This window comes from Doryrhamphus excisus, linkage group LG6 (genome assembly GCF_037039965.1).
Source record: "Doryrhamphus excisus strain RoL-2023G ecotype Guam linkage group LG6, RoL_Dexc_Guam_v1.1, whole genome shotgun sequence".
Classification (NCBI taxonomy): Eukaryota; Metazoa; Chordata; class Actinopteri; order Syngnathiformes; family Syngnathidae; genus Doryrhamphus; species Doryrhamphus excisus.
The window spans coordinates 9294022-9319887 of record NC_136362.1 but is presented as its reverse complement, the minus strand read 5'-3'; the positions used below and the strand labels follow the sequence as shown (position 1 = coordinate 9319887).

The window sequence follows — 25866 nt, the reverse complement described above, 5'->3', positions numbered from 1 at the left end:
GGTACACCCTGGACTGGTCGCTAGCCAGCCAGCCAATCACAGGGCACATATAGACAAACAACCATTCACACTCATACTTATGGACAATTTGGAGTCGCTAATTAACCTAGCATGTTTTTGCTAGGTTAACCTAGCATTCACACTCACATTCATACCTATGGACAATTTGGAGTCGCTAATTAACCTAGCATGTTTTTGTGAATGGTTGTTTGTCTATATGTGCCCTGTGATTGGCTGGCCACCAGTCCAGGGTGTACCCCTCCTCTCGCCTGAATACAGCTGGGATAGGCTCCAGCATACCCACGACCCTTGTGAGGATAAGCGACATAGAAAATGGATGGGCGGCAAAATAGTAACGATTTAGTCGTTTCTGTTTCGATTAATCGAAATCATGTGTGGGTTTTCTCCGGGTACTCCGGTTTCCTCCCACATTCCAAAAAAAACATGCTAGGTTAATTAGCGACTCCAAATTGTCCATAGGTATGAATGTGAGTGTGAATGGTTGTTTGTCTATATGTGCCCTGTGATTGGCTGGCCACCAGTCCAGGATGTGCCCCACCTCTCGACTGAAGACAGCTGGGATAGGCTCCAGCACCGTAGTGAGGATAAGAAAATTGATGGTAAAAATGGTATGGATGGTGACCCACAGGACTGCAATCTATATGTGGCATTGGGTTGTTGTGTGGTGGGGTTTGTGGTATATTATGTGATCATATAATTTGCATAATATGTCATTTGCGTCATAAGAAATGTGCAATTATAATATTTTATTAAACAATCAGCCTTGACAGACCAGGGTTCAATTCCACCCTCGGCCATATCTGTGTGGAGTTTGCATGTTCCCCCCGTGCATGCGTGGGTTTTCTCCGGGTACTCCGGTTTCCTCCCACATTCCAAAAACATGCTAGGTTAATTAGCGACTCCAAATTGTTCATAGGTATGAATGTGAGTGTGAATGGTTGTTTGTCTATATGTGCCCTGTGATTGGCTGGCCACCAGTCCAGGGTGTACCCCACCTCGCGGTAGAAAATGAATGAATGAATGAATCGGCCTTGACGGTATCGAATGTGTGTTTAATTTCATGTTTGCATGCCACTTATGTCATATTTTTTTTATTTCTACTTTTCAGTCCGCCAATTTGTCGAGCAGAAGGTGACACCAGTGATGGAATTCACCAGTTTTCACCAATGTCGGAATCGGCGTTGGACCCCCAGAAGACCTGTGGTGAGTCCTGCTGCCTTGCTTTCACTGCCCTCGCGTTGACTGAATGAAACACGCTAATAAGCGACTGAACGCACCTAATGTCAGCTATGCTTCCAATCTCAGAGCTCAGTCACACCTCCTCCGTGTTTACAAGGGATCGCTGTGTTTAATTTCATCTCTGTATTCATGCTGGAACTGCTAATTTGCGCTTATCTTTTTTTTTATTTTTTTTTTTTTAGGGGGATTTTCCGAGACGTACGCTGCTCTTTGTGACTACAATGGCATTGGGTGCAAAGAAGAAGTGCAGTGGGTAAGTCCAATTCCCACCACGCTATAAAATGTTTCACAGTGTTTGGTTCAGCCGAATCCCGAATGAAATCATTCATATTTGACTATGCTCACTCCTGCTTTGTCTCCTGTTCCTCCTTCAGGATGTTGACACCATCTACCACTCCCAGGACAACCGAGAATTCAATTTAATGGATTTCAGCCATCTTGACAGCAGGTGAGAGAGTTTACGTTGCAATTATCCGCAATGGCAGTACAAGATTACTGCAGTGATGCATTGAAGGCCACAGGAGAATGATGCACTGTTTTGGGTGAACTGTTTATAAATGAAAGGAAATTAAAATTTTAATTTAATTTTATTTTATTTAATTCAATTTTATTTTATTTTATTTTACTGCCTTTTTACTGTATTTTACTTTAATTTAATTTATTCATTCATTCATTCATTTTCCACGGCTTTTTTATTTTATTTTATTTTACTTTATTTTATTTTACTTTATTTTATTTTACTTTATTTTACTGTCTTTTTACTGTATTTTACTTTAATTTAATTCATTCATTCATTCATTCATTTTCCACGGCTTTTTTATTTTATTTTATTTTACTTTATTTTACTGTCTTTTTACTGTATTTTACTTTAATTTATTCATTCATTCATTCATTCATTCATTTTCCACGGCTTATTTTATTTTATTTTATTTTATTTTATTTTATTTTACTTTATTTTATTTTACTTTATTTTATTTTACTTTATTTTACTGTCTTTTTACTGTATTTTACTTTAATTTAATTCATTCATTCATTCATTCATTTTCCACGGCTTTTTTATTTTATTTTATTTTATTTTACTGTCTTTTTACTGTCTTTTTACTGTATTTTACTTTAATTTAATTTATTCATTAATTCATTCATTCATTTTCCACGGCTTATTTTATTTCATTTTATTTTATTTTACTGTCTTTTTACTGTATTTTACTTTAATTTAATTAAAAAGACTACAGCGTGACCAATGAAAATTCCCCCTGTGGAGCTGCAACTAATAATTATTTGCATAGTTGATTAATCTGAAGCTAGGACCAGGAGTGTCCAAAGTACCGCCCGTAATTTTTTCTTTTTTTTTTTTTTTGGCCCATTATTGGTTTTATATTGGCACATTCTAAAAATATAATTTAAAAAAACTTTTGCAAAAAATTGAAAAATCAGCAGTAATGTTACGTGAATAACTATTAAGAAGGAAAAAAACAATTTTAGTAGCATGTTGTCGAAATATTAAAAATTCCTAAAAATAAAAAAATATATTTTTTTATAAGTCATAACTTTATGAAAAACAAACAACTCAATGAATAAAGTTGCAATTTTGGAAAATTAGGTTGGAGAGGCTAGGAGAATAAAATCAAAATATTATCGAAATGTTAGTTACAAGAAGAAAAATTAAAAACAAAAAAAAGAAAAACAATAAAATAGATATAGAACTGTCCATTTTGTCTTAAATCTCCCTCTTTTGGAAAAGAAAACAAACGTACGCCATCATTGTTAAAATGAACATCCAGCAGCAGCACAACATTACTATTTTGATGCATAATATACTGAACCAAGTGTCTGATACTGTCTTGACTGCCATCTTTATTGTACGTATATGCTAGCATGGTACATGTCGGCTTTAGTTTTTTTCTATTTCAGGTGGTACAATTTTTTGTTCGCTTTCTTTTTTTCTTGTCTTGTTCCAACCAGGGGGCAATGAAAGGCGCGGGGGTGGGCGGTGGGGGGGGGTTGAATGATGTGCTTGTCGGAGTCTGAGCGCAGAATGTGAGAACAGCTGTAAAATGTCATGTCTTCTCTTGTATCGCTCTACCGGCGTCTTTTTTTTTTTTTTTTTCCTCCCTACACGGCATCCATAAAGCATGCAATAATTTAATATGTTAGCTAAGTGCTGCTTGTCAAAAAAAACCCAAAACATGACATTTTAAAAGAAGTTAACCTAGTGTACTTCCTTATCCTTCACATTGAAAGCAGCACTTTCCATCTTCGTACGAAGATCAACACGGAATGGTAGCTGGGGATTGTTGTTATGCGGGTAAAAACAAAGCAATTCTTAGTGCGTCTTTGCAGCAACTCATGCATATATTAATGCATTAAATAGCGAGCAAAAAAAACAAAAAACCACTGCAGCGTTTGAGCTTTTTCCTCCCAATTATTTATTTTGCAGGGAGCCTCTCAGCACTTGCTACTTTTAAAGACCTCTTTTGTTCCCGTGTGCCCTCAATCTATCACTAAACTCCTCTCCTGCACTTCGACAGAGGCTCTAAGAATTGAAGGATGCTAGCAGAAGTCACGTTTGGAAATTTGAAGTAGTGCCGCGACAGTTCATCGATGGATCAATACAATTAAATAACAATGATTTCTTTATATTTATTTATTTAAAACCGACATATCCTTTGACTTCAGCCACTCAAATGGGATTTTGTTTACCTTTTGGCTTCAGTAAATGGTACATTTTAAGTACAGTTTTCAGGAAGAAGCAAAGCTTATTAAATCCTACCCCTCCATCTGGTAGTTTTACAATCAGTAACTGTTACATTTGTTCACTTCCTGCTTTCCTAATATAGTTTAAGTTAAAAAAAATTGTTTTGTCATGTACCGAAGTACGAGGTGATGTGACCATACAGTGACATAATGGGTACCATAGTAACTGTCAATATAGTGATGTGCTATGTATATCACTATATTGAAAAAAAAAACTAAACTTAAACTATATTAGGAAAGCAATGGGTACCATGGTAACTGTCAATATAGTGATATATATAGCACATCATTATATTGACAGTTACTATGGTACCCATTGCTTTCCTAATATAGTTTTATTTTTTATTTTTTTATTTAAAAAAATAAAAAACAAAGACAGCTGGGATAGGCTCCAGCACCTCCTGCGACCCTCGTGAGGAAAAAGCGGTAGAAAATGAATGAATGAATTTTTTATTTTTTATTTTTTATTTTTTATTTTTTATTTTTTATTTTTTATTTTTTATTTTTTATTTTTTATTTTTTATTTTTTATTTTTTATTTTTTATTTTATTTTTATTTTTATTTTTTATTTTTTATTTTTTGTGACATATATAGCAGCACATCACTATATTGACAGTTACATGACAAAAAAAAAATTAAAAAACGAAGACAGCTGGGATAGGCTCCAGCACCTCCTGTGACCCTCGTGAGGATTAGCGGTAGAAAATGAATGAATTTATTAATTAATTTTAAAAACATTTAAAATAAAATAAAAAAAACATATCACCTTGTACTTTGGTATGTGACCAAAAAATTAAATTTAAATAAATAAAACAAAAAAATAAAAGTTAATAAAAAAATAAAAAAATAAAAACTATTTTAGGAAAGCAGGAAGTGATCAAATGTAACAGTTACTGATTGTAAAAGTACCAGATGGAGGGGTAGGATTTAATAAGCTTTGCTTCTTCCTACTCCTTTTGGACATGTGGAACTGTGAACTGATTATGTGATGCATTCAATTGTAATCTGATGCATGTTCAAATGAAATAAAACCATTACCATTACCAGATCCTCGCTGGAAAAAATTTGGACAGCCCTGTTTTTGGGGCCTAACCGATTAGTCAATTCCTCAAAACAACAAGCTTCAGATTAATGGACTAAGAAAAGAATCATTAATTGCAGCCTGAACGATACATTTAAAAAAATAGGAAAAAGTCCAACTGACTGAAAGAAACAAAGAAATGGTCTTTTTTTTTTTGCAAATCATGTGTCAGAGGTTATTTGTTGCAAATTACTCGTCATTCCCGGTCCTATCATCTTCATCACCGCCCCCCCCCGCAATATCTTCCTCTGATTGGACCCATCTACCCTCATTGCAGACCACAAGGCAATCAATCTTCGGGTGACTGATGACGGTTCAAACGCCGTCACGGCTCATTCCTCTCAACTCAATGTGGAAACCCTTTTCGCTTAAAAAGCTTCTCATCCATTCTCTTTTCTGTCCTTCTTCTCAGCTCTCCTCTTTGTCCGTGGAACACCCCTCTTTTGTGTTTCACTCACACAAACACACACACACACACACACACACACACCCAGTATCTGTCTATCTGTATTGGCCCTGTCCAAGTAAAGGATCTGACCTATTCAGGTTGATGTACTCGCAAGCAAACACCAGGATGTGTCCAGATCTGTCTGCTTTTATTCCTCTCAACCTGATCTCCATCTCTCCATCTCTCCCGATCTCCACCTCCTTCAGCTGTCACTAATCTGGCGTGGTCCTTTCGTCGAGGTGTATCATCCACATTTGTGTTTGACTTAAATAAACGCAACATCTCCTACAAATTAGGATGCGCCTTCCTCCGAGGACGATGTCACCTTGACCTTTTTACTAAAATGCCACCAAGCAGGACTTCCTCCAACCGACCCCTCATCCAGGAAGTGCATAGGCATTGTTCCGATGGGGTTTTAAACAACCTATTATTTTATATTTTATATTTTATATTTTATATTTTATATTTTATATTTTATATTTTATATTTTATATTTTATATTTTATATTTTATATTTTATATTTTATATTTTATATTTTATCTCAGGATGTCCGCTAAAATCTGCTGACTGATATCAGCGACTGTTATTAGGTTTTCCTGCAGACAATGATATCGGCGATATCCACATGCTTTGCTTAGCTCAATATGTCACTTGAATCACTTAAAATGTAAATGTGCAATTTCTAAAAGCCATGCCATTCCATTCAGGAGGGAGGTTCTCCTCTCATTCTGTGTGGAAGTGGTAAGGTTTTGGCTTTTTTGTCCTTCTTCCCCACTCCATTTGAATGAATATGTTCATTGGAAAGGCTAATGAGTTAGCTTGGTAGCTTACTATGCCAGTGGCATTGTCCTCTCTGTGATCCCGTAGCCTGCACAATGTGATGCAAACAAAGAGGGTGTTATTTCATGAACAGGTTTTCTATGCTAAAAAGAAAAATATTCCATTCAAAATAAAATTACATAATTTTGTCCTAATTTTGTCCTATATTGCGACTTTGTCATATAAATGCAATGTTTTTCTTGTTAGAGTACAACATTTTTCTCTTATATTTTGACTTTATTCTTGTAAAAAAAAAATCAGTTTCTGCTGTTTTTTTAAAAACATTTCCGACTAATACATTTTCTCCTCTATTTGTGACTTTATTTATTTTTGACTTTTTCTGCCCCCTAATTTTACAAAAATTGCAACTATTTTTGTTTTTGATTGTTTCTCATTAATGTGACTTGAACAAAAAAATATTTGACATACCAACATTATGTTACTAAAATGACATAATTTTTCCTCAAATACATTTTCTTAAAATTCTGACTTTTTTTCTTAATATTTTGACTTTTTTCTTGTAAAATTACTGTTTTTAATATTTTTAGAATGTACCACGGGCCAATTTAAAACAGTAATTGTTTTCATGAGAGCAAATCTCACACTTTGTTGTAATAGATGCAAAAATATTGATATTTGATATCCACAATAGTCCCAATGGTTTTAATGCATACGGTAACACATCACTGTATAGTCATTGTTTTATTGTTTAATTATGGTCATATCACCTTGTACTTCGGTACAAGGTACATTATTTAAAAAAAAAAAAAAAAAACGAAACTGTATTATGGAAAGCAGGAAGTGAACAAATGTAACAGTTACTGATTGTAAAAGTACCAGATGGAGGGGTAGGATTTAATAAGCTTTGCTTCTTCCTACTCCTTTTGGACATGTGGAACTGTGAACTGATTATGTGATGCATTCAATTGTAATCTGATGCATGTTCAAATGAAATAAAACCATTACCATTACATCACATTTTAAAACAAAGACTTGAAACAGAAACTATAAAAATCTTAAATTTTCCGTGCTGTACGCTACAAATATGATGGATAAAGTAAGGACGGAAAAGATGGCTGACATGTCATTGTGGACTAGATAGAAGAACAAGATAGACCAACATGGCATCATGTGCCAGACATCAGAGGTCGATTCCACGTCCTACCATCAACACGTAAATCAAAAGTCCGTGTTGTTGATGGATTTTGACACCGTGCATCATGTTCCACATGCAGCCTCGACCGTGGCAGCTGGTGCACAGCCTTGTAGCGCTTTTTACTCGTCTAAAGTAAAACGTGTATTAAAAGTCCACGATGCTGCCGTCACCAGCAACACCCCCCCCCCACCCCCCCTCTGGCGAAATCACACTCTTCCTCACGCTCCTTTTTGTCTTTCTTTCTTGTATTTCCTTGTCTGCCTCTGGGCTTGTTCTCTTTCTGTGCGTCTCGCCTCACTATCAGCGGGCGCAGCGGCACCGTGGGTTTGGCCGGACACACTGTGGGTGGGGGGGGGGGTGGGAAAAAGCACACACGTTTAATCACACGCACAGCAAGAGTACTTGGAGAGTGTAGATTTCCACAAAGGTTACATACTGTGAATATTCTCAGTCATCTCAGGGCATTGGATTCATTGCAACCGGTCAGGTTGAAAGCAGGCATCATCAGTTCATACTCGGACTAGATAGGACAGCTCTCATCTGATTGGATGATGCTTGATTCAAGGTGTTTGTCCGCTAAGGTGGGCTAAGGTTTTCACTGTGGTGTAAAACGATAGTCGTTAAGCGGAGTGAAGCCTTAACCAGTCAACATTAGTAGTGGTGTCATGGAGACCGGATCCACTAGAACGAGACAAAATGAGATATTAACATTAATTTAATGAAAAAATATGACTGGCTGCACTACCAGCTAGTAGTTTTTGCTAATTTCCTGTTTGCTTTCAAAAATCTTAATGTAGGATATAATTACAAATAATATAAAGCATAGAGTATTTTTTAATGAAGAAAATATGACTGGACAATTTTTTTTAAATGTAAAATTTTTAAATTTTTAAAATTTTTTAATCTGTTTTAATTTTAAAAAAATTCCTGGATCCAGATCCTACCCAAATTGAATCAGTTCTTCAATTTGTGACATTTCCTGCCAATTTCATCACTCGGCTACTGTGAACATCCAGCAGCAACACAATGTCTTTACATTATAGTATTTTGATTGTTTAGTCTGCTTTAGCTGAGAGATGTCACTTCCGGAAATGAGGCTGCACTACTAGCTAGTAGTTTTTGCTAATTTCCTGTTTGCTTTCAAAAATCTTAACAATGTAGGACATAATTACAAATAATATAAAGCATAGAGTATTTTTTAACAAAAAAATATGACTACACAAAATTTTTCAAGTGTTTTATTTTAAATTTACATTTTTTTTTTAATTTTTAAAAAACTCCTGGATCCAGATCCTACCCAAATTTAATTTTTTTAACAAAAAAATATGACTACACAAAATTTTTTAAGTGTTTTATTTAAAATTTTTTAATTTTTTAATTTTTTTTAAATTAAAAAAAAAAAACTCCTGGATCCAGATCCTACCCAAATTTAATCAGTTCCATTTCCGCCATTTCCTGACAATTTCATCACTCGGCTACTGTGAACATCCAGCAGCAACACAACGTCTTTGCATGATAGTATTTTGATTGTTTACTCTGCTTTAGCTGAGAGATGTCACTCCGATGATGTCACTTCCGGAAATGAGGCTGCACTACAAGCTAGTAGTTTTTGCTAATTTCCTGTTTGCTTTCAAAAATCTTAACAATGTAGGACATAATTACAAATAATATAAAGCATAGAGTATTTTCTAACAAAAAAATATGACTGGACAAAAACTTTTTAAGTATTTTATTTTTAAATTTTAAATTAATTTTTTTTTTTAAAAATGTAATAGTAATAGTAATATACTAGTAATAGTAGTTTTTGCTAATTTCCTGTTTGCTTTCAAAAATCTTAACAATGTAGGACATAATTACAAAGAGTAAGATTAAGTTTAATTACAAAGCATAGAGTATTTTTTAACAAAAAAAATATGACTGGACAAAATTTTTTTAAATGTTTTTATTTTTAAAATTTTAATTTTTTTAATTTTTTTTTATTTTTAAAAAACTCTTGGATCCAGATCCTACCCAAATTTAATCAGTTCCATTTCCACCATTTCCTGCCAATTTCATCCAAATTAATCACTCGGCTATTGTGAACATCCAGCAGCAACACGATGTCTTTAAATGATACTTAATGTGCATTTTATCACTGTATTCATATTAGCCCACGACCATAGTTCAGTCTGATTGGCTTCTGATTGCCCTGTTCTCATGATACAGCTTTTCTCAAGTCGTTAATTAGTTCGAACACGTGTAATAATAGTCATGGCCGATAGCTGTGTCATGTGACTTGAGGACTGTGCCAGATATAAATATATCACGGATTTTCACCACATAATACACCCACCCATCAATCAATCAATCACAACTTGTCTCGGCCTTCCTCTGTATTTTTCCCCCCCCCCACCTTCTTAGCGTTGTCACAGCGGTATCAGTCATCTTTTAGACAAACATCTCGTCCCGCTGTGTCCGCTCTGTCTCCATGATAAACTGCATAGGCAAGCCACAAAGAAGCTTAGCTGCAATAATGTGACTGTATGAATTTATGACTGATGTTTCCAGGAGATTGATTTGACCTGTTTATGTGTGTGTGTGTGTGTGTGTGTGTGTGTGTGTGTGTTTCAGGGACCTGGCTGTGATTGTAGCATCCATCGCGTACAACACCTGGTTCACCAAACTGTACTGCAAAGACATGCGCATTGTAACTATTACTTCCATCATACTCCACATTTTAAAAATAAAATAACAAAATAAAAAATAAAATAAAAATAAAAATAAAATAACAAAATATTTCTTTAAATATTGTATAATTTTTTTATATTTTTTTTTCTTCAGGGATCAGAGGTGGTGGACCAGGTCCTTCACGCAGTCAGCAAGTCCAACAGTCTGGAAGAACTCACTCTGGAAAATGCTGGACTGAAGTCGTAGGTTCACACCCGACATCCTTAAATGCGTCGTGTTGCGTTTATTCACCGTTTAGCCTTCTTCTTCTTCTTCTTCTTCAATTCTGGAGAGCATCTCACCTTCACACCTTAGCTTCATCTCCGTCACTGGATTGACCTTTTCGCTACTTCTTTTTTCTACACCTTTCAATCTATTGATTTCCGATCTCCCGACCTCCCGGAGGCGGTGTTGTTTTTCTCTGTGGACGTCTTACTGCAATCATCTGGCAGAGCAGCTTGCTTCATTTTGGAATCATGCAAATGAATCGGATGTCTTGGGACACCATGAAAACATTTATTGAAGTTGAGAGACTTTTTTTTTTTTTTTTGCGCTAAAAATAGCATCTTCATGCAGCTTACCATGAAAAGGAGGATATGCAAACATCATATGTAATCTTCATTCATTCATTCATTCATTCATTCATTCATTTTCTACTGCTTATCCTCACCAGGGTTGCCGGGGTGGGGGGTGCTGGAGCCTATCCCAGGCAGGGTACACCCTGGACTGGTGGCCAGCCAATCACAGGGCACATATAGACAAACAACCATTCACACTCACATTCATAACTATGGACAATTTGGAGTCGCTAATTAACCTAGCATGTTTTTAGTCGTGAACCGATATTTTCCTGAAACTTACCTATGTTCGACTGCTGATATTGTTATATTTGGATGTAAAACAACCCATTTTTGTGTCATTTATGTTGGTACATTTGTTTTAGATATTTGAGCACAAAAGCAAACAAATTGTGCCAATTATGCTTGAAATGTTTTGTCTTTTTTTTTTTTAGTCGGGAACTGATATTTCCCTGAAACTTATCTACGTATGTTTGGACAATTTGGAGTCGCTAATTAACCTAGCATGTTTTTGGAATGTGGGAGGAAACCGGAGTACCCGGAGAAAACCCACGCATGCACGGGGAGAACATGCAAAACTCCACACAGAGATGGCCGAGAGTGGAATTGAACTTTGGTCTCCTAGCTGTGAGGCCTGCGCGCTAACCACTCGATCACCGCGCAACCGACTATATTATTATTTCATATTATTTAATGCACCCGGCGAAAACCCACGCATGCACGGGGAGAACATGCAAACTCCACACAGAGATGGCCGAGGCTGGAATTGAACTCGGGTCTCCTAGCTGTGAGGCCTGCACGCTAACCACTAGACCACCGTGCAACTCACTTTTGATTATTATAATGAATAATTTCATTAATTCATTCAAACATGCTTGGTTAATTGAATGAATGAAAATGAATGATTAATCGGTCGATTATTTTTTTCAATTAATCAGATTTTTTTTTTAATCAGATCTTTAGAAAATACATTTTTTCAGTATTTACTCTATGTGCGTTCGCTTCCGACTGTGATTGTAGTCGGTTCAGAGCTTCAATGCCATCGAATCAGTCGGAGCGGAATCAATTCTTGAACACGTCTGCCTTTTTAAAGGGAATGGGAAATGATGCTGATTTGTTAATGAGTTCTCCGCAAAACAGACGTAATATTTTGCAAAATATTACAGACATTTTTAAACAGAATCTGTTCAAAAATTCTTTCCGTCCAATTGAATCATTCTTGATGTCTTCATATTAGAATTAGAGATGTGGTAGTAATTAATCAATTCATGTATTGAACGTCGTTATGAACACCGGAATTGTTTTGAAACAATTGCGGCAAAACGGATTTAATTATTAGCCGTCAATTATTCAGTGTTTTAAAGGAAGAGCGTCATGGCATCACAATACCGGCGTCGAAGTAAACATTCCTTGAGAGTATTACTAGAGTATTATTTCAACATCGCAGTTAATTAATTCCCCCTTCACCGTAGTTAATCAAGAAAGTTTTGTTTTTCCGTGGAATTAACTGAATTTTTTTTTTCTCTCCAGGGATTTTCCCCAGAAAATGGCATCCGCCCTCTCAGAGAACCCAGCCTCCATGATTCACTCTCTCAACCTGGCTCACAACACGCTCGACAACCAAGGTATCGGCCTGAGCTTCCTCCTCCTCCTCCTCCTCCTCCTCCTCCTCCTTCTCACCCTCACGCACTTTCGTGTCATCTCTGATCTCTTGCTTCATCTCGACTTTTGGTTGCTTTTGAAGAATTCCAGATCACTCTTCACATGAGAGTTGGTGTGTGGGTGTGTAGCGTGTAGCGTGTAGCGTGATGAAGGAGTGAATACTTACATAATCTTATAGCGATGCAGGCTTGTCTGTTTGAGTCCGTGGCATTGTGTATTTTTGTATTTTTGTTTGTTTGTTGCCTTCAAGCGGGTTTGCTTTAGTTTTGAATGCGTGTGGAGTGAGGCTACAATTTAGCAGCAAAAAAGTGTGTGGGTTGCTCTTTTCATAAAGTACTTCATTAATGGAGGGTGCCAGTTGCTTTCTTTTCACAAAATAAATCCATCAGAGTCCCTTTTTTTTGTCTTATCTGCTGCCATTTCATCCATTTTTTTACCACATGTGGGCTGTGACGGTTATAAAAAAAAAAACATTAATTTTAATCATTTATTTTTTCGATTAATTGATGAATATTACATGAAAAAAGTATTTGTTTTATTTTTCAACTGAGGTTGACGATTTTTGTAATTAATATTATTATTGAATTTGTGTTATTATAATAGTTTTATTTTTATATTTATTTATTATATTTTATTATATTATTTTATATTTTATATTTTATATTTTATATTTTATATTTTATATTTTATATTTTATATTTTATATTTTATATTTTATTATATTTTTCATTCAAAAAAATACAAAATGTGTATTTGTTAACTGTTAATATTTTTTTGCCATGGAATTTAATTTTTTTCCAGAGTGACTTATAAATGAAAAAAATGTTAAAAAATGTTATTTTTCAACTGAGGTTGACGATTTTTGTAATTAACATTATTATTGAATTTGTGTTATTATAATTGTTTTATTTTTATATTTATTTATTATATTTTATATTTTATATTTTATATTTTATATTTTATATTTTATATTTTATATTTTATATTTTATATTTTATATTTTATATTTTATATTTTATATTTTATATTTTATATTTTATATTTTATATTTTATATTTATTATATTATTATATTATATTTTTCATTCAAAAAAATACAAAATGTGTATTTGTTAACTCTTAATATTTTTTTGCCATGGAATTTAATTTTTTTCCAGAGTGACTTATAAATGAAAAAAATGTTCATAGTCATTTATTTTTTGATAAATTTATGAATATTATATGAAAAAATTATTAATTATTACCAAAATAGTTGTCGATTACCGTAATTTCCAGACTATAAGTCACACTTTTTTTTCATAGGTTGGCTGTTCCTGCCACTTATACTGCAGAGCGACTTATGAATGAAAAAGCTGTTTTTTAATCGTTCATTTTTTGATTAATTTATGAATATTATATGAAAAAAGGATTCATTATTACCAAAATAGTTGTTGATTACAGTATTTTCCGGACTATAAGTCACACTTTTTTTCATAGGTTGGCTGTTCCTGCCACTTATACTCCAGAGCGACTTATAAATGAAAAAACTGTTAATGTTCGTTTATTTTTTTAAATTAATTTATGAATATTATATGAAAAAATGATTAATTATTACCAAAATAGTTGTTGATTACCGTATTTTCCGGACTATTTTTCATAGGTTGGCTGTTCCTGCCACTTATACTCCAGAGCGACTTATATATGATAAAACTGTTTATGTTACATAAACACTGGACACCTTTTCTGTTCATGTTTATTTTTTGTGTAGCTATGCTAACTATTGTGTTAGCATATCTTACATCTATTCAGTCTGTTCTCTATTATTTTATTAATGTTAGAACTTGCCTTCCGAGATAATGTAATGTCTGTTTTGGTAGTTCAAGTAGTTTGGAAAATAAATGCGACTTATACTCCAGTGCGACTTATGTATGTTTTTTTCTACCTAATTATGCATTTGTGCGACTTATACTTACTTAGTCATTGCTTCCTATCACAGGCAATAAGTTTTAACATGTTTATTTACCCCCCCCCCCCCCCCCCCACACTTGACACCAGGAGTCGCCAACCTTATCCAACAAGTGTGTCGGCTCAACAAGGGCCTCCGCCTCCTGAATCTCTCCAAGACCTCCTTGTCCTCCAAGGGTAAGAAGCACTTACTGTTGGTCAGACACTTACACTCCCGATCACTCCTGATTTTAAGACCAGTTGAAAAAAAAATGCAAGAATTAACGTTTTGCACTGTTGGATCTAAAAAAGGTTCCAGGTAAGATAAGATAGGCCTTTTAGTGCTGCCACAAGGGAATAATAGAAAGTGCAAAATCATTCAATCATTCATTTTCGGTGTTGCGGGGGTGCTGGAGTCTATCCCAGCTGTCTTCAGGCAAGAGGCAGGGTACACCCTGGACTGGTGGCCAGCCAATCACAGGGCACATATAGACAAACAACCATTCACACTCACATTCATACCTATGGACAATTTGGAGTCGCTAATTAACCTAGCATGTTTTTTGGAATGTGGGAGGAAACCGGAGTACCCGGAGAAAACCCACGCATGCACGGGGAGAACATGCAAACTCCACACAGAGATGGCTGAGGGTGGAATTGAACTTGGGTCTCCAAGTTGTGAGGTCTCGGTGGCAAATGTGTAAATGTGTAAATATACCAGTGTACAGTGACAGTTATGATGTTGTCACTACCAACAGCACTAAATTCATCACATAGCAACTTAACACCTGATACAAACCTGATACTAGACTGGTTGCCAGCCAATCACAGGGCACATATAGACAAACAACCATTCACACTCACATTCATACCTATGGACAATTTGTCGCTAATTAACCTAGCATGTTTTTGGAATGTGGGAGGAAACCGGAGTACCTGGAAAAAACCCACGCATGCACAGGGAGAACATGCAGAGGGTGGAATCAAACTCGGGTCTACTAGCTGTGAGACCTACGCGCAAACCACTCATCCGCCGTGCAGCCCAGTGCAAAATCAAAGTAATACAAATAAGTTCTATACAGTATTTACAGCTACATGCATGTTTATTGCACGGTTTATTGCACAGTTTCTGTATATTATTTATATGATACAGTCTGCAAGCTACAAGGAAAGAAAGACCTGCGATATCTCTCCTTCACACACTCGCAGGATGCATCATCCTGTCAGTAATGGAACACCTCAGTGTTGGAGGGGGTGGGAGTCTTCCTTCATCATGGAGGACATCTTGGCTCTCGTCCTCCCCTTGCTCACCTCCTCCTCCACCTGTTCCAGAGGACATCCCAGGACAGACCTGGCCTCTTTAATCACCTTGTATAGCCTCTTCCTGTCAGCTGCTGTGGTGCTGCCACCCCCCCCCCAACCCCCGATATTTATTGCAATTTATTGCAAACAAACTCATACAGTTTTACGGTTTTCTCCGGGTACTCCGGTTTCCTCCCACATTCCCACAAAAACATGCTAGGTTAATTAGCGACTCCAAATTGTCCATAGGTATGAATGTGAGTGTGAATGGTTGTTTGTCTATATGTGCCCTGTGATTGGCTGGCCACCGGTCCATGGTGTACCCCGCCTCTTACCTGAATACAGCTGGGATAGGCTCCAGCATCCCCTGTGACCCTCATGAGGATAAGCGGTTAGAAAATGAATAAATGAATATAACATATACAGGGTTTCAGCAAGGAGACCCATGTTCGATTCCCCTCTTGTGCATGTCTGTGTGGAGTTTGCATGTTCTCCCCCTTATAAAAAAACTAAACTAATAAAACTTATTTGTATTACTTTGATTTTGCACTGGGCTGCACAGTGGTCGAGTGGTCAGCGCACAGGCCGCACAGCTAGGAGACCCGAGTTCAATTCCACCCTTTGCCATGTCTGTGTGGAGTTTGCATGTTTTCTCTGGGTACTCCGGTTTCCTCCCACATTCCAAAAACATGCTAGGTTAATTAGCGACTCCAAATTGTCCATAGGTATGAATGTGAGTGTGAATGGTTGTTTGAATAAATGCATTTTATTGCAAACAAACAAAGAGAAATAGGCTAAATAGGACTCAATAATGACTAGCTGCATTGTTATTCTCAGTCACTTCAAAAACAGGTTTGGGCACGCTCCATGCCGGTGTCCCCAGGAGGTTTCATAGAAGCCCTTTTTGGGGATTATTGTGCCTGTTGTGAGATCATCAAAACCTGCAATAAAAGCCTCTTGGTCAGATTTGATGCCGTTTGTCTCACCGAATGTTATGTTAACATTACTGACACCTAGTGACCAGTTTGTATACAACATATAAAAACGCCTTCCAGATGCCTGATGTTTGCGTTTTACTTTATTTAGACATTTTTAAGCTTAAAAATATTTAATATTTCATAAAAAATATATGTAAAATATATTTAAAATGTTTAAAAATATTTTTAAAAATTATGCCTGATGTTTGCGTTTTACTTTATTTAGACATTTTTATGCTTAAAAATATTTAATATTTTATAAAAAATATATTTAAAATATTTAAAAATATTTAAATATTTTAAAAAATTATGCCTGATGTTTGCGTTTTACTTTATTTAGACATTTTTATGCTTAAAAATATTTAATATTTTATAAAAAATATATTTAAAATATTTAAAAATATTTAAATATTTTAAAAAATTATGCCTGATGTTTGCGTTTTACTTTATTTAGACATTTTTATGCTTAAAAATATTTAATATTTCATAAAAAATATATTTAAAATATATTTAAAATGTTTAAAAATATTTAAATATTTTTAAAAAATATACCTGATGTTTGCGTTTTACTTTATTTAGACATTTTCATGCTTAAAAATATTTAATATTTTATAAAAAATATATTTAAAATATTTAAAAATATTTAAATATTTTAAAAAATTATGCTTGATGTTTACGTTTACTTTATTTAGACATTTTTATACTTAAAAATATCTAATACTTTATAAAAAATATATTTAAAATATATTTAAAATAAGTTTAAAATATATTTAAAATATTTAAAAATATTTAAATATTTTAAAAAATTATGCCTGATGTTTGCTTTTTACTTTATTTAGACATTTTATGCTTAAAAATATTTAATACTTTATAAAAAAATATATTAAAAATATATTTAAAATAAGTTTAAAATATATTTAAAATATTTAAATATTTTTAAAAAATGATGCCTGATGTTTGCGTTTTTACTTTATTTAGACATTTTTATGCTTAAAAATATTTAATACTTTATAAAAAATAATTTAAAATATATTTAAAATATATTTAAAATATATTTAAAATATATTTAAAATATATTTAAAATATTTAATATTTAAATATTTAAAAAAATATTTAATTTTTAATGTCTTAAAAATATGCATTTTTTACTAATAGTAGGCTGTATTCAACCACAAATAGCTTGATTCATTATATATTGGTTCTATTTTTAATTTTTTTTAATGTATCAAGGTTTCTCCCTCCGATCCTCCACCGTCTGTAAAGATGTTTCGTGAAGTCCCTGTCCCCCTCATAAACTCGTCAATGTCAAACATTCCGGATGGCCTCTAAATCTCTCCTTCCAGACGAGACAAGCGGCTGATAGATGGGGGAAGAGATTAGACGCCCTTTCCCCGCTTCCCCTCATTTCCCTGCGAATTGCTGCAAATTAGGGATGAAAAGATTAGCGCTTTGCCCACTTCAGAGCGCCACATGCAGTGGCGTCTTCCCAAAATCCAGAGAACCATCCTAAAATGAAATTCCGGCTAAGTAGATGTGATATGCGGGTCTGTTGTCAAAGGAATATAGTAGGATTTCATTTTTTTTTTAAGCTTTTCATGTTCTTTGTTAGTGAATTCTGAGAAAATATTACCCAGGTATATTTTCTAAAATCAATATAAATGAGATGTTTGGTTATTTTTATTCCTTGTGGTATATGTAGTATATGTATATATGTATATGAATGCATTTATCCCAATTAGCAGGCTATATCTTGCACTAGTGTGTGTGTGTGTGTGTGTGTGATGATTGTAATGACATTGGTGGGCCTCATCCAAAAAAGGGGTTTAATATTAGCCTGCCAGAAGAGCTCAACAGTCCCTGATGGATTATTTAGTGGCACAAAGCTTTCTTTTCTTTCTCTGTTACTGGATTGTTTGTTAATTGCGGAGTCGGGCCTAAACGATGATTTTGAGATAACTCGGTGGCAAAAGTGGGTATAGCGGATCGCCGCATATTCGCAATTCAGTTTCTGCCCCAAAAATCTTTTTAGTTATTTTTTTTTTTAATCTAAATGTTTCCCTTCTGGGCTGCACGGCGGTCGTGTGGTTAGCGCGCAGACCTCACAGTTAGGAGACCAGGGTTCAATTCCACCCTAGGCCATGTCTGTGTGGAGTTTGCATGTTCTCTCCGGTTTCCTCCCACATTCCAAAAACATGCTAGGTTAATTAGCGACTCCAAATTGTCCATAGGTATGAATGTGAGTGTGAATGGTTGTTTGTCTATATGTGCCCTGTGATTGGCTGGCCACCAGTCTGGTATCAGGTTTGTATCGGGTACACCTTTTGGGTGTTAAGTTGCTATGTGATGAATTTAGTGCTGTTGGTAGTGACGACGTCATAATTGTCACTGTACACTGGTACGGAAACTGTGCAATAAACCGTGCAATAAACATGCATGCAGCTGTAAATACTGCATAAAACTTATTTGTATTACTTTGATTTTGCACTGGGCTGCACAGTGGTCGAGTGGTCAGCGCACAGACCGCACAGCTAGGAGACCTGAGTTCAATTCCACCCTTTGCCATGTCTGTGTGGAGTTTGCGTGTTTTCTTCGAGTACTCCGGTTTCCTCCCACATTCCAAAAACATGCTAGGTTAATTAGCGACTCCAAATTGTCCATAGGTATGAATGTGAGTGTGAATGGTTGTTTGTCTATATGTGTCCTGTGATTGGCTGGCCACCAGTCCAGGGTGTACCCCGCCTCTCGCTGGAAGACAGCTAGGATAGGCTCCAGCGACCCTTGTGGTAGAAAATGAATGACTTTCGATAGTATTTAAAATCACGTCCAACCCCATCCTCTTCCTTATCCCTCGGCAGGTGTGGTGTCTCTCTCGCAGGCGTTGTGCTCAAGTGATGATTACTCCAACTCTCTGCTACACTTGGACTTGAGTAAAAACCCCGGGGTTCTCTCAGGCGAGGATGCCACAGTGAGTATCATGCATCGATACATTTTTACCTTCCAAGCATTTGTATGCCGACTTGAACGTTTTTTTGTTTTGTTTTTGCAGAATCTCTACTTGTTCCTCGCCCAGCCTAACTGTCTGGTCCATTTGGACTTGTCTGGAACGGACTGCACAGTGGACTCGGTTCGTACCCTCACCAGGCACACGTTGTTTGAACTCATTTTCAGAATACAAATCAGCATCGCACAAAAAAAACCAAAACACATTCATTAGAGAAGTTATGCGCATCATGTCTTCTTCAGAGATGGCATCACCTCACAGGGACGCTATTGTCTGAGTTGCGTCTAAATTTAGCTTGTGGGTCATCGAGATAAAATGATGTCTTGTTGCGTTAGCGTATCCTTTTTCGAGATTCGTAATACGGAGGTTGTGAAGATAAAATCATTTTAAGTGCACAGTAGAAGCGTCGTCCTCCACCGAACCAAACTTACACCTCGTTGCCCGCCACGAATCCAGTCGGCTCAGTGGTGGATTCTGGGAGACCAATAAGGATCTCTCTTCTTCAGCCATAACCACTACTCTTCTGTGCCGCCTTAAATATTGTCCTAATGGCCTGGCGTAGAGATTGTGAGCTGATGCATGCCCAAGTCCCTCATCAGTCTTCCAAGTCGTTGTTGCAACGAACCCCTGACATCGAACTTCTATTGGGCAGACGTGTCACTGTACGCATCTGCACTTTGTAGCTAACACTTAAGATAAATGACATCAATATAATTTATTCTTGCAAAGCTCATTTTACATCTATTATGGAGTTGTACCCAGCATGCCTTGCGGGCACTTTCTGGATAACACTTAAGGTGAGCTACCACAGAACTACACACAGTGCAATTGCAGTGAAATTGCAATTGCTGAATGATACTGTGATATCACACGATACAGTGAACATCCAGCAGCAGCACGACGTTTTGGTACAGTGACACTTTAAATAGAAAATGAAAATAAATGACAACAATATAATTTATTCTTGCAAAGGTCATTTTACATCTATTATGGAGTTGTACCCAGCATGCCTTGCGGGCACTTTGTAGATAACACTTAAAAGGTGAGCTACCACAGAACTACGCACAGTGCAATTGCAGGTAAGCTGAATGATACTGTGATATCACACGATACCGTGAACATCCAGCAGCAACACAACATTTTGGTACAGTGACGCTTTAAATAGAACATGAAGATAAATGACATCAATATAATTTATTATTGCAAAGTTAATTTTACATATATTATGGAGTTGTACCCAGCATGCCTTGCGGGCACTTTGTAGATAACACTTAAGATAAATGACATCAATATAATTTATTATTGCAAAGTTAATTTTACATATATTATGGAGTTGTACCCAGCATGCCTTGCGGGCGCTTTGTAGATAACACTTAAGATAAATGACATCAATATAATTTATTCTTGCAAAGGTCATTTTACATCTATTATGGAGTTGTACCCAGCATGCCTTGCGGGCACTTTGTAGATAACACTTAAAGGTGAGCTACCACAGAACTACGCACGGTGCAATTGCAGGTAAGCTGAATGATACTGTGATAGCACACAATATGGTGAACATCCAGCAGCAACACAACATTTTGGTCCAAATAGAACATGAAGATAAATGACATCAATATAATTTATTCTTGCAAAGGTCATTTTACATCTATTATGGAGTTGTACCCAGCATGCCTTGCAGGCACTTTGTAGATAACACTTAAGATAAATGACATCAATATAATTTATTCTTGCAAAGGTCATTTTACATCTATTATGGAGTTGTACCCAGCATGCCTTGCGGGCACTTTGTAGATAACACTTAAGATAAATCACATCAATATAATTTATTCTTGCAAAGGTCATTTTACATCTATTATGGAGTTGCACCCAGCATGCTTTGCGGGCAATTTGTAGATAACACTTAAGATAAATGATATCAATATAATTTATTATTGCAAAGTTAATTTTACATCTATTATGATGTTGTACCCAGCATGCCTTGCGGGCACTTTGTAGATAACACTTAAAAGTGAGCTGAATGATACTGTGATATCACACGATATAGTGAACATCCAGCAGCAACACAACATTTTGGTCCAAATAGAACATGAAGATAAATGACATCAATATAATTTATTCTTGCAAAGGTCATTTTACAACTATTATGGAGTTGCACCCAGCATGCTTTGTGGGCACTTTGTAGATAACACTTAAGATAAATGACATCACTATAACTTATTCTTGCAAAGTTAATTTTACATGTATTATGGAGTTTTACCCAGCATGCTTTGCGGGCACTTTGTAGATAACACTTAAGATAAATCACATCAATATAATTTATTCTTGCAAAGGTCATTTTACATCTATTATGGAGTTGTACCCAGCATGCTTTGCGGGCGCTTTGTAGATAACACTTAAGGTTTGTGGTTACTTCTTTACCTTTATCCAATGGTAGTTCATTGTTGCTGCGTGTTTATGTACTTACCTGTTACATTATGGTTTTTATTGTAAAGTCTGATGCCATCTACTCTACTCTATCACACAGACATTCTTATTATAATACTTTATGTTTGTGAGCAAGGACGACCAGATAATGCTTGCTGTGGCGGTGCAAATGTCATAGTAAATGAGTGTATGGGAAACCTCCTGGTTCTACAGTATGTATGCAATAGTTTGGAAGAAATCGGGCGGTGCGTTGAATAATGATCATGCCCTCTACTCTACGTGGGAGAGCATATTCACTAATAACTGATGATGTCTTCGGTGCATGTGGCCCCCATAAGGGGAAGATATGAACATAATGTATGTGCTGCTCGTTTCAGGAAGCAATAATAATAATAAGGCAGTAGAGGGCAACCTGCACTTTTTGACATTGTTTTTACCATTTTGGTGGGTGTGCGGGCCGCAATATGCGTTGGAATCGGTCATATCATGTAGCTTGTATATTATCTTGCTGCAAGGCAAAGTATTAGCGTCAGTGGCCTACAAAAACTTGAGTGTCAATGGCGCGGTTTAAAGTGGGCCAACAGGTAGGGGGTTCAACTATGTCTCGTTATCTGTTCCATACCAGCAGTGCACACAGCAGAAATTGGAAATATTTTCAGAAAACAAAAATAGGGTTCCAAAAACATGCTAGGTTAATTAGCGACTCCAAATTGTCCATAGGTATGAATGTGAGTGTGAATGGTTGTTTGTCTATATGTGCCCTGTGATTGGCTGGCCACCAGTCCAGGGTGTACATGATACACGTTTGTATCAGGTGCACCTTTTGGGTGTTAAGTTGCTATGTGATGAATTTAGTGCTGTTGGTAGTGACATCATAACTGTCACTGTACACTGGTATATTTGCACATTTATACATTTGGCACCTAGACCTCACAGCTAGGAGATCAGGGTTCAATTCCACCCTCGGCCATCTCTGTGTGGAGTTTGCATGTTCTCCCCGTGCATGCGTGGGTTTTCTCCCGGTACTCCGGTTTCCTCCCACATTCCAAAAACATGCTAGGTTAATTAGCGACTCCAAATTGTCCATAGGTATGAATGTGAGTGTGAATGGTTGTTTGTCTATATGTGCCCTGGGATTGGCTGGCGACATAGAAAATGGATGGGTGGAAAAATAGTAACGATTTAGTACAATGGTGGGCAAACTACGGCCCGGGGGCCACATCCGGCCCGCCAAGTGTTTGAATACGGCCCGCCCGTTCTTTCCAAAGTATTGAATTTAAACTTAACATACAACCTGGCCGGGCTGCACGGCGGTCGAGTGGTTAATGCACAGACCTCACAAGTAGGAGACCCGAGTTCAATTCCACCCTCTGCCATCTCTGTGTGGAGTTTGCATGTTCTCCCCGTGCATGCCTGGGTTTTCCGGTTTCCTCCCACATTCCAAAAACATGCTAGGTTAATTAGCGACTCCAAATTGTCCATAGGTATGAATGTGAGTGTGAATGGTTGTTTGTCTATATGTGCCCTGTGATTGGCTGGCGACCAGTCCAGGGTGTACCCCGTCTCTCGCCCGAAGACAGCTGGGATAGGCTCCAGCCCCCCCCCCCCCCCTGTTATTTGATGTGGTCTGCTGTTTACAAAGTGCTCCTGGAAAAAAAGGGACCCAACACACACACTTTTACAGATATAATACTTCCAGGTGGACTGTTATGTGTAAAATATATAGTCTGGCCCCCCCATAATTTTTTTTTAAAGCAATGCAGCCCTCGAATCAAAACATTTTCCCCCCACTGATTTAGTAGCTTCTGTTTCATTTAATCGAGCCATCATTTTATTCCAGCATGGGTCACATTGTTATTTTTAATAATTCACATTTAAGGCCCCCCCCCACAAAGTCAATCCTAGCAGAAAATATTCCACATGATTTAAACGACATCAACTGCAGTTACCTAACAGGACAGAGGGGGGGGGGGGGGGGGGGCTGAGGGGAAATGCAGTTACAGTTTAGCCTTTGATATATTCGGACAAGCAAAAAAGTGTCCGCTCAGCACAAAACCGTTCATTTCTGCAATTTGCTGAATCGGTCATCCAAATAGCTCCACGTCAAGGTGCACTTGTTTTTAATGGGAATAAGAGATGAGTCATACACCTTTTGCACCCAGTTTATGAGTCTTTCAACTAAAATAATTACATCCACGCATCCCCACCCGTCCGACTGTTTAGTGCGCCTTGAAAGCTTTTATAAGCGCGGGACTCGACTACTGGAGGGAGACAAATTCTTACGTCTTATGGTGTTTTTTTCATATTGGGGGGGGGAGTGGTCAAACGGTATTTAATATTTCATTCAGATTTTTTAACTTTACCCCCCCCCTCTGTGTTTTGTATGACTGACACACCACTTAAGTGATTTGTTGTAGAACAGAAGCGTTCAAAATTAATTCATTCATTCATTTTCTACCGCTTATCCTCACAAGGGTTGTGGGGGGGTGCTGGAGCCTATCCCAGCTGTCTTCGGGTAGAGGCAGTGTACACCCTGGACTGGTGGCCAGCCAATCACAGGGCACATATAGACAAACAACTGTTCTTCGGGCGAGCCAGCCAATCACAATGCACATATAGACAAACAACCATTTTTCGGGCGAGCCAGCCAATCACAGGGCACATATAGACAAACAACCATTTTTCGGGCGAGCCAGCCAATCACAGGGCACATATAGACAAACAACCATTTTTCGGGCGAGCCAGCCAATCACAGGGCACATATTGACAAACAACCATTTTTCGGGCGAGCCAGCCAATCACAGGGCACATATTGACAAACAACCGTTCTTCGGGCGAGCCAGCCAATCACAATGCACATATAGACAAACAACCATTTTTCGGGCGAGCCAGCCAATCACAGAGCACATATAGACAAACAACCGTTCTTCGGGCGAGCCAGCCAATCACAATGCACATATAGACCAACAACCATTTTTCGGGCGAGCCAGCTAATCACAGGGCACATATAGACAAACAACTGTTCTTCGGGCGAGCCAGCCAATCCCAGGGCACATATAGACAAACAACCATTTTTCGGGCGAGCCGGCTAATCACAGGGCACATATAGACAAACAACCATTTTTCAGGCGAGCCGGCTAATCACAGGGCACATATAGACAAACAACCATTCTTCGGGCGAGCCAGCCAATCCCAGGGCACATATAGACAAACAACCATTTTTCGGGCGAGCCAGCCAATCACAGGGCACATATTGACAAACAACCATTCTTCGGGCGAGCCAACCAATCACAGGGCACATATAGACAAACAACCGTTCTTCGGGCGAGCCAGCCAATCACAGAGCACATATAGACAAACAACCATTTTTCGGGCGAGCCAGCCAATCACAGAGCACATATAGACAAACAACCATTTTTCGGGCGAGCCAGCCAATCACAGGGCACATATTGACAAACAACCGTTCTTCGGGCGAGCCAGCCAATCACAATGCACATATAGACAAACAACCATTTTTCGGGCGAGCCAGCCAATCACAGAGCACATATAGACAAACAACCATTCTTCGGGCGAGCCAGCCAATCCCAGGGCACATATAGACAAACAACCATTTTTCGTGTGAGCCAGCCAATCACAGGGCACATATAGACAAACAACCATTCACACTCACATTCATACCTATGGACAATTTGGAGTCGCTAATTAACCTAGCATGTTTTTGGAATGTGGGAGGAAACCGGAGTACCCAGAGAAAACCCACGCATGCACGAGG

At 37.1% G+C, this 25866-nt stretch overlaps 1 protein-coding gene across 8 annotated transcripts in view; it reads left to right on the top strand.

The window, feature by feature from the left end:
- The window catches only part of carmil3 (capping protein regulator and myosin 1 linker 3), a 95520-nt gene that overhangs the window by 25992 nt on the left and 43662 nt on the right, over positions 1-25866 (top strand). For all 8 annotated transcript variants that reach the window (XM_078791370.1, XM_078791372.1, XM_078791374.1 and 5 more), the window contains exons 6-14: positions 1130-1224; positions 1443-1513; positions 1635-1708; positions 10130-10205; positions 10340-10428; positions 12334-12428; positions 14499-14585; positions 19522-19631; positions 19713-19790. In XM_078791370.1, the coding sequence (XP_078647496.1) occupies positions 1130-1224; positions 1443-1513; positions 1635-1708; positions 10130-10205; positions 10340-10428; positions 12334-12428; positions 14499-14585; positions 19522-19631; positions 19713-19790 (775 nt within the window). The remainder of the gene's footprint in view (positions 1-1129; positions 1225-1442; positions 1514-1634; positions 1709-10129; positions 10206-10339; positions 10429-12333; positions 12429-14498; positions 14586-19521; positions 19632-19712; positions 19791-25866) is intronic.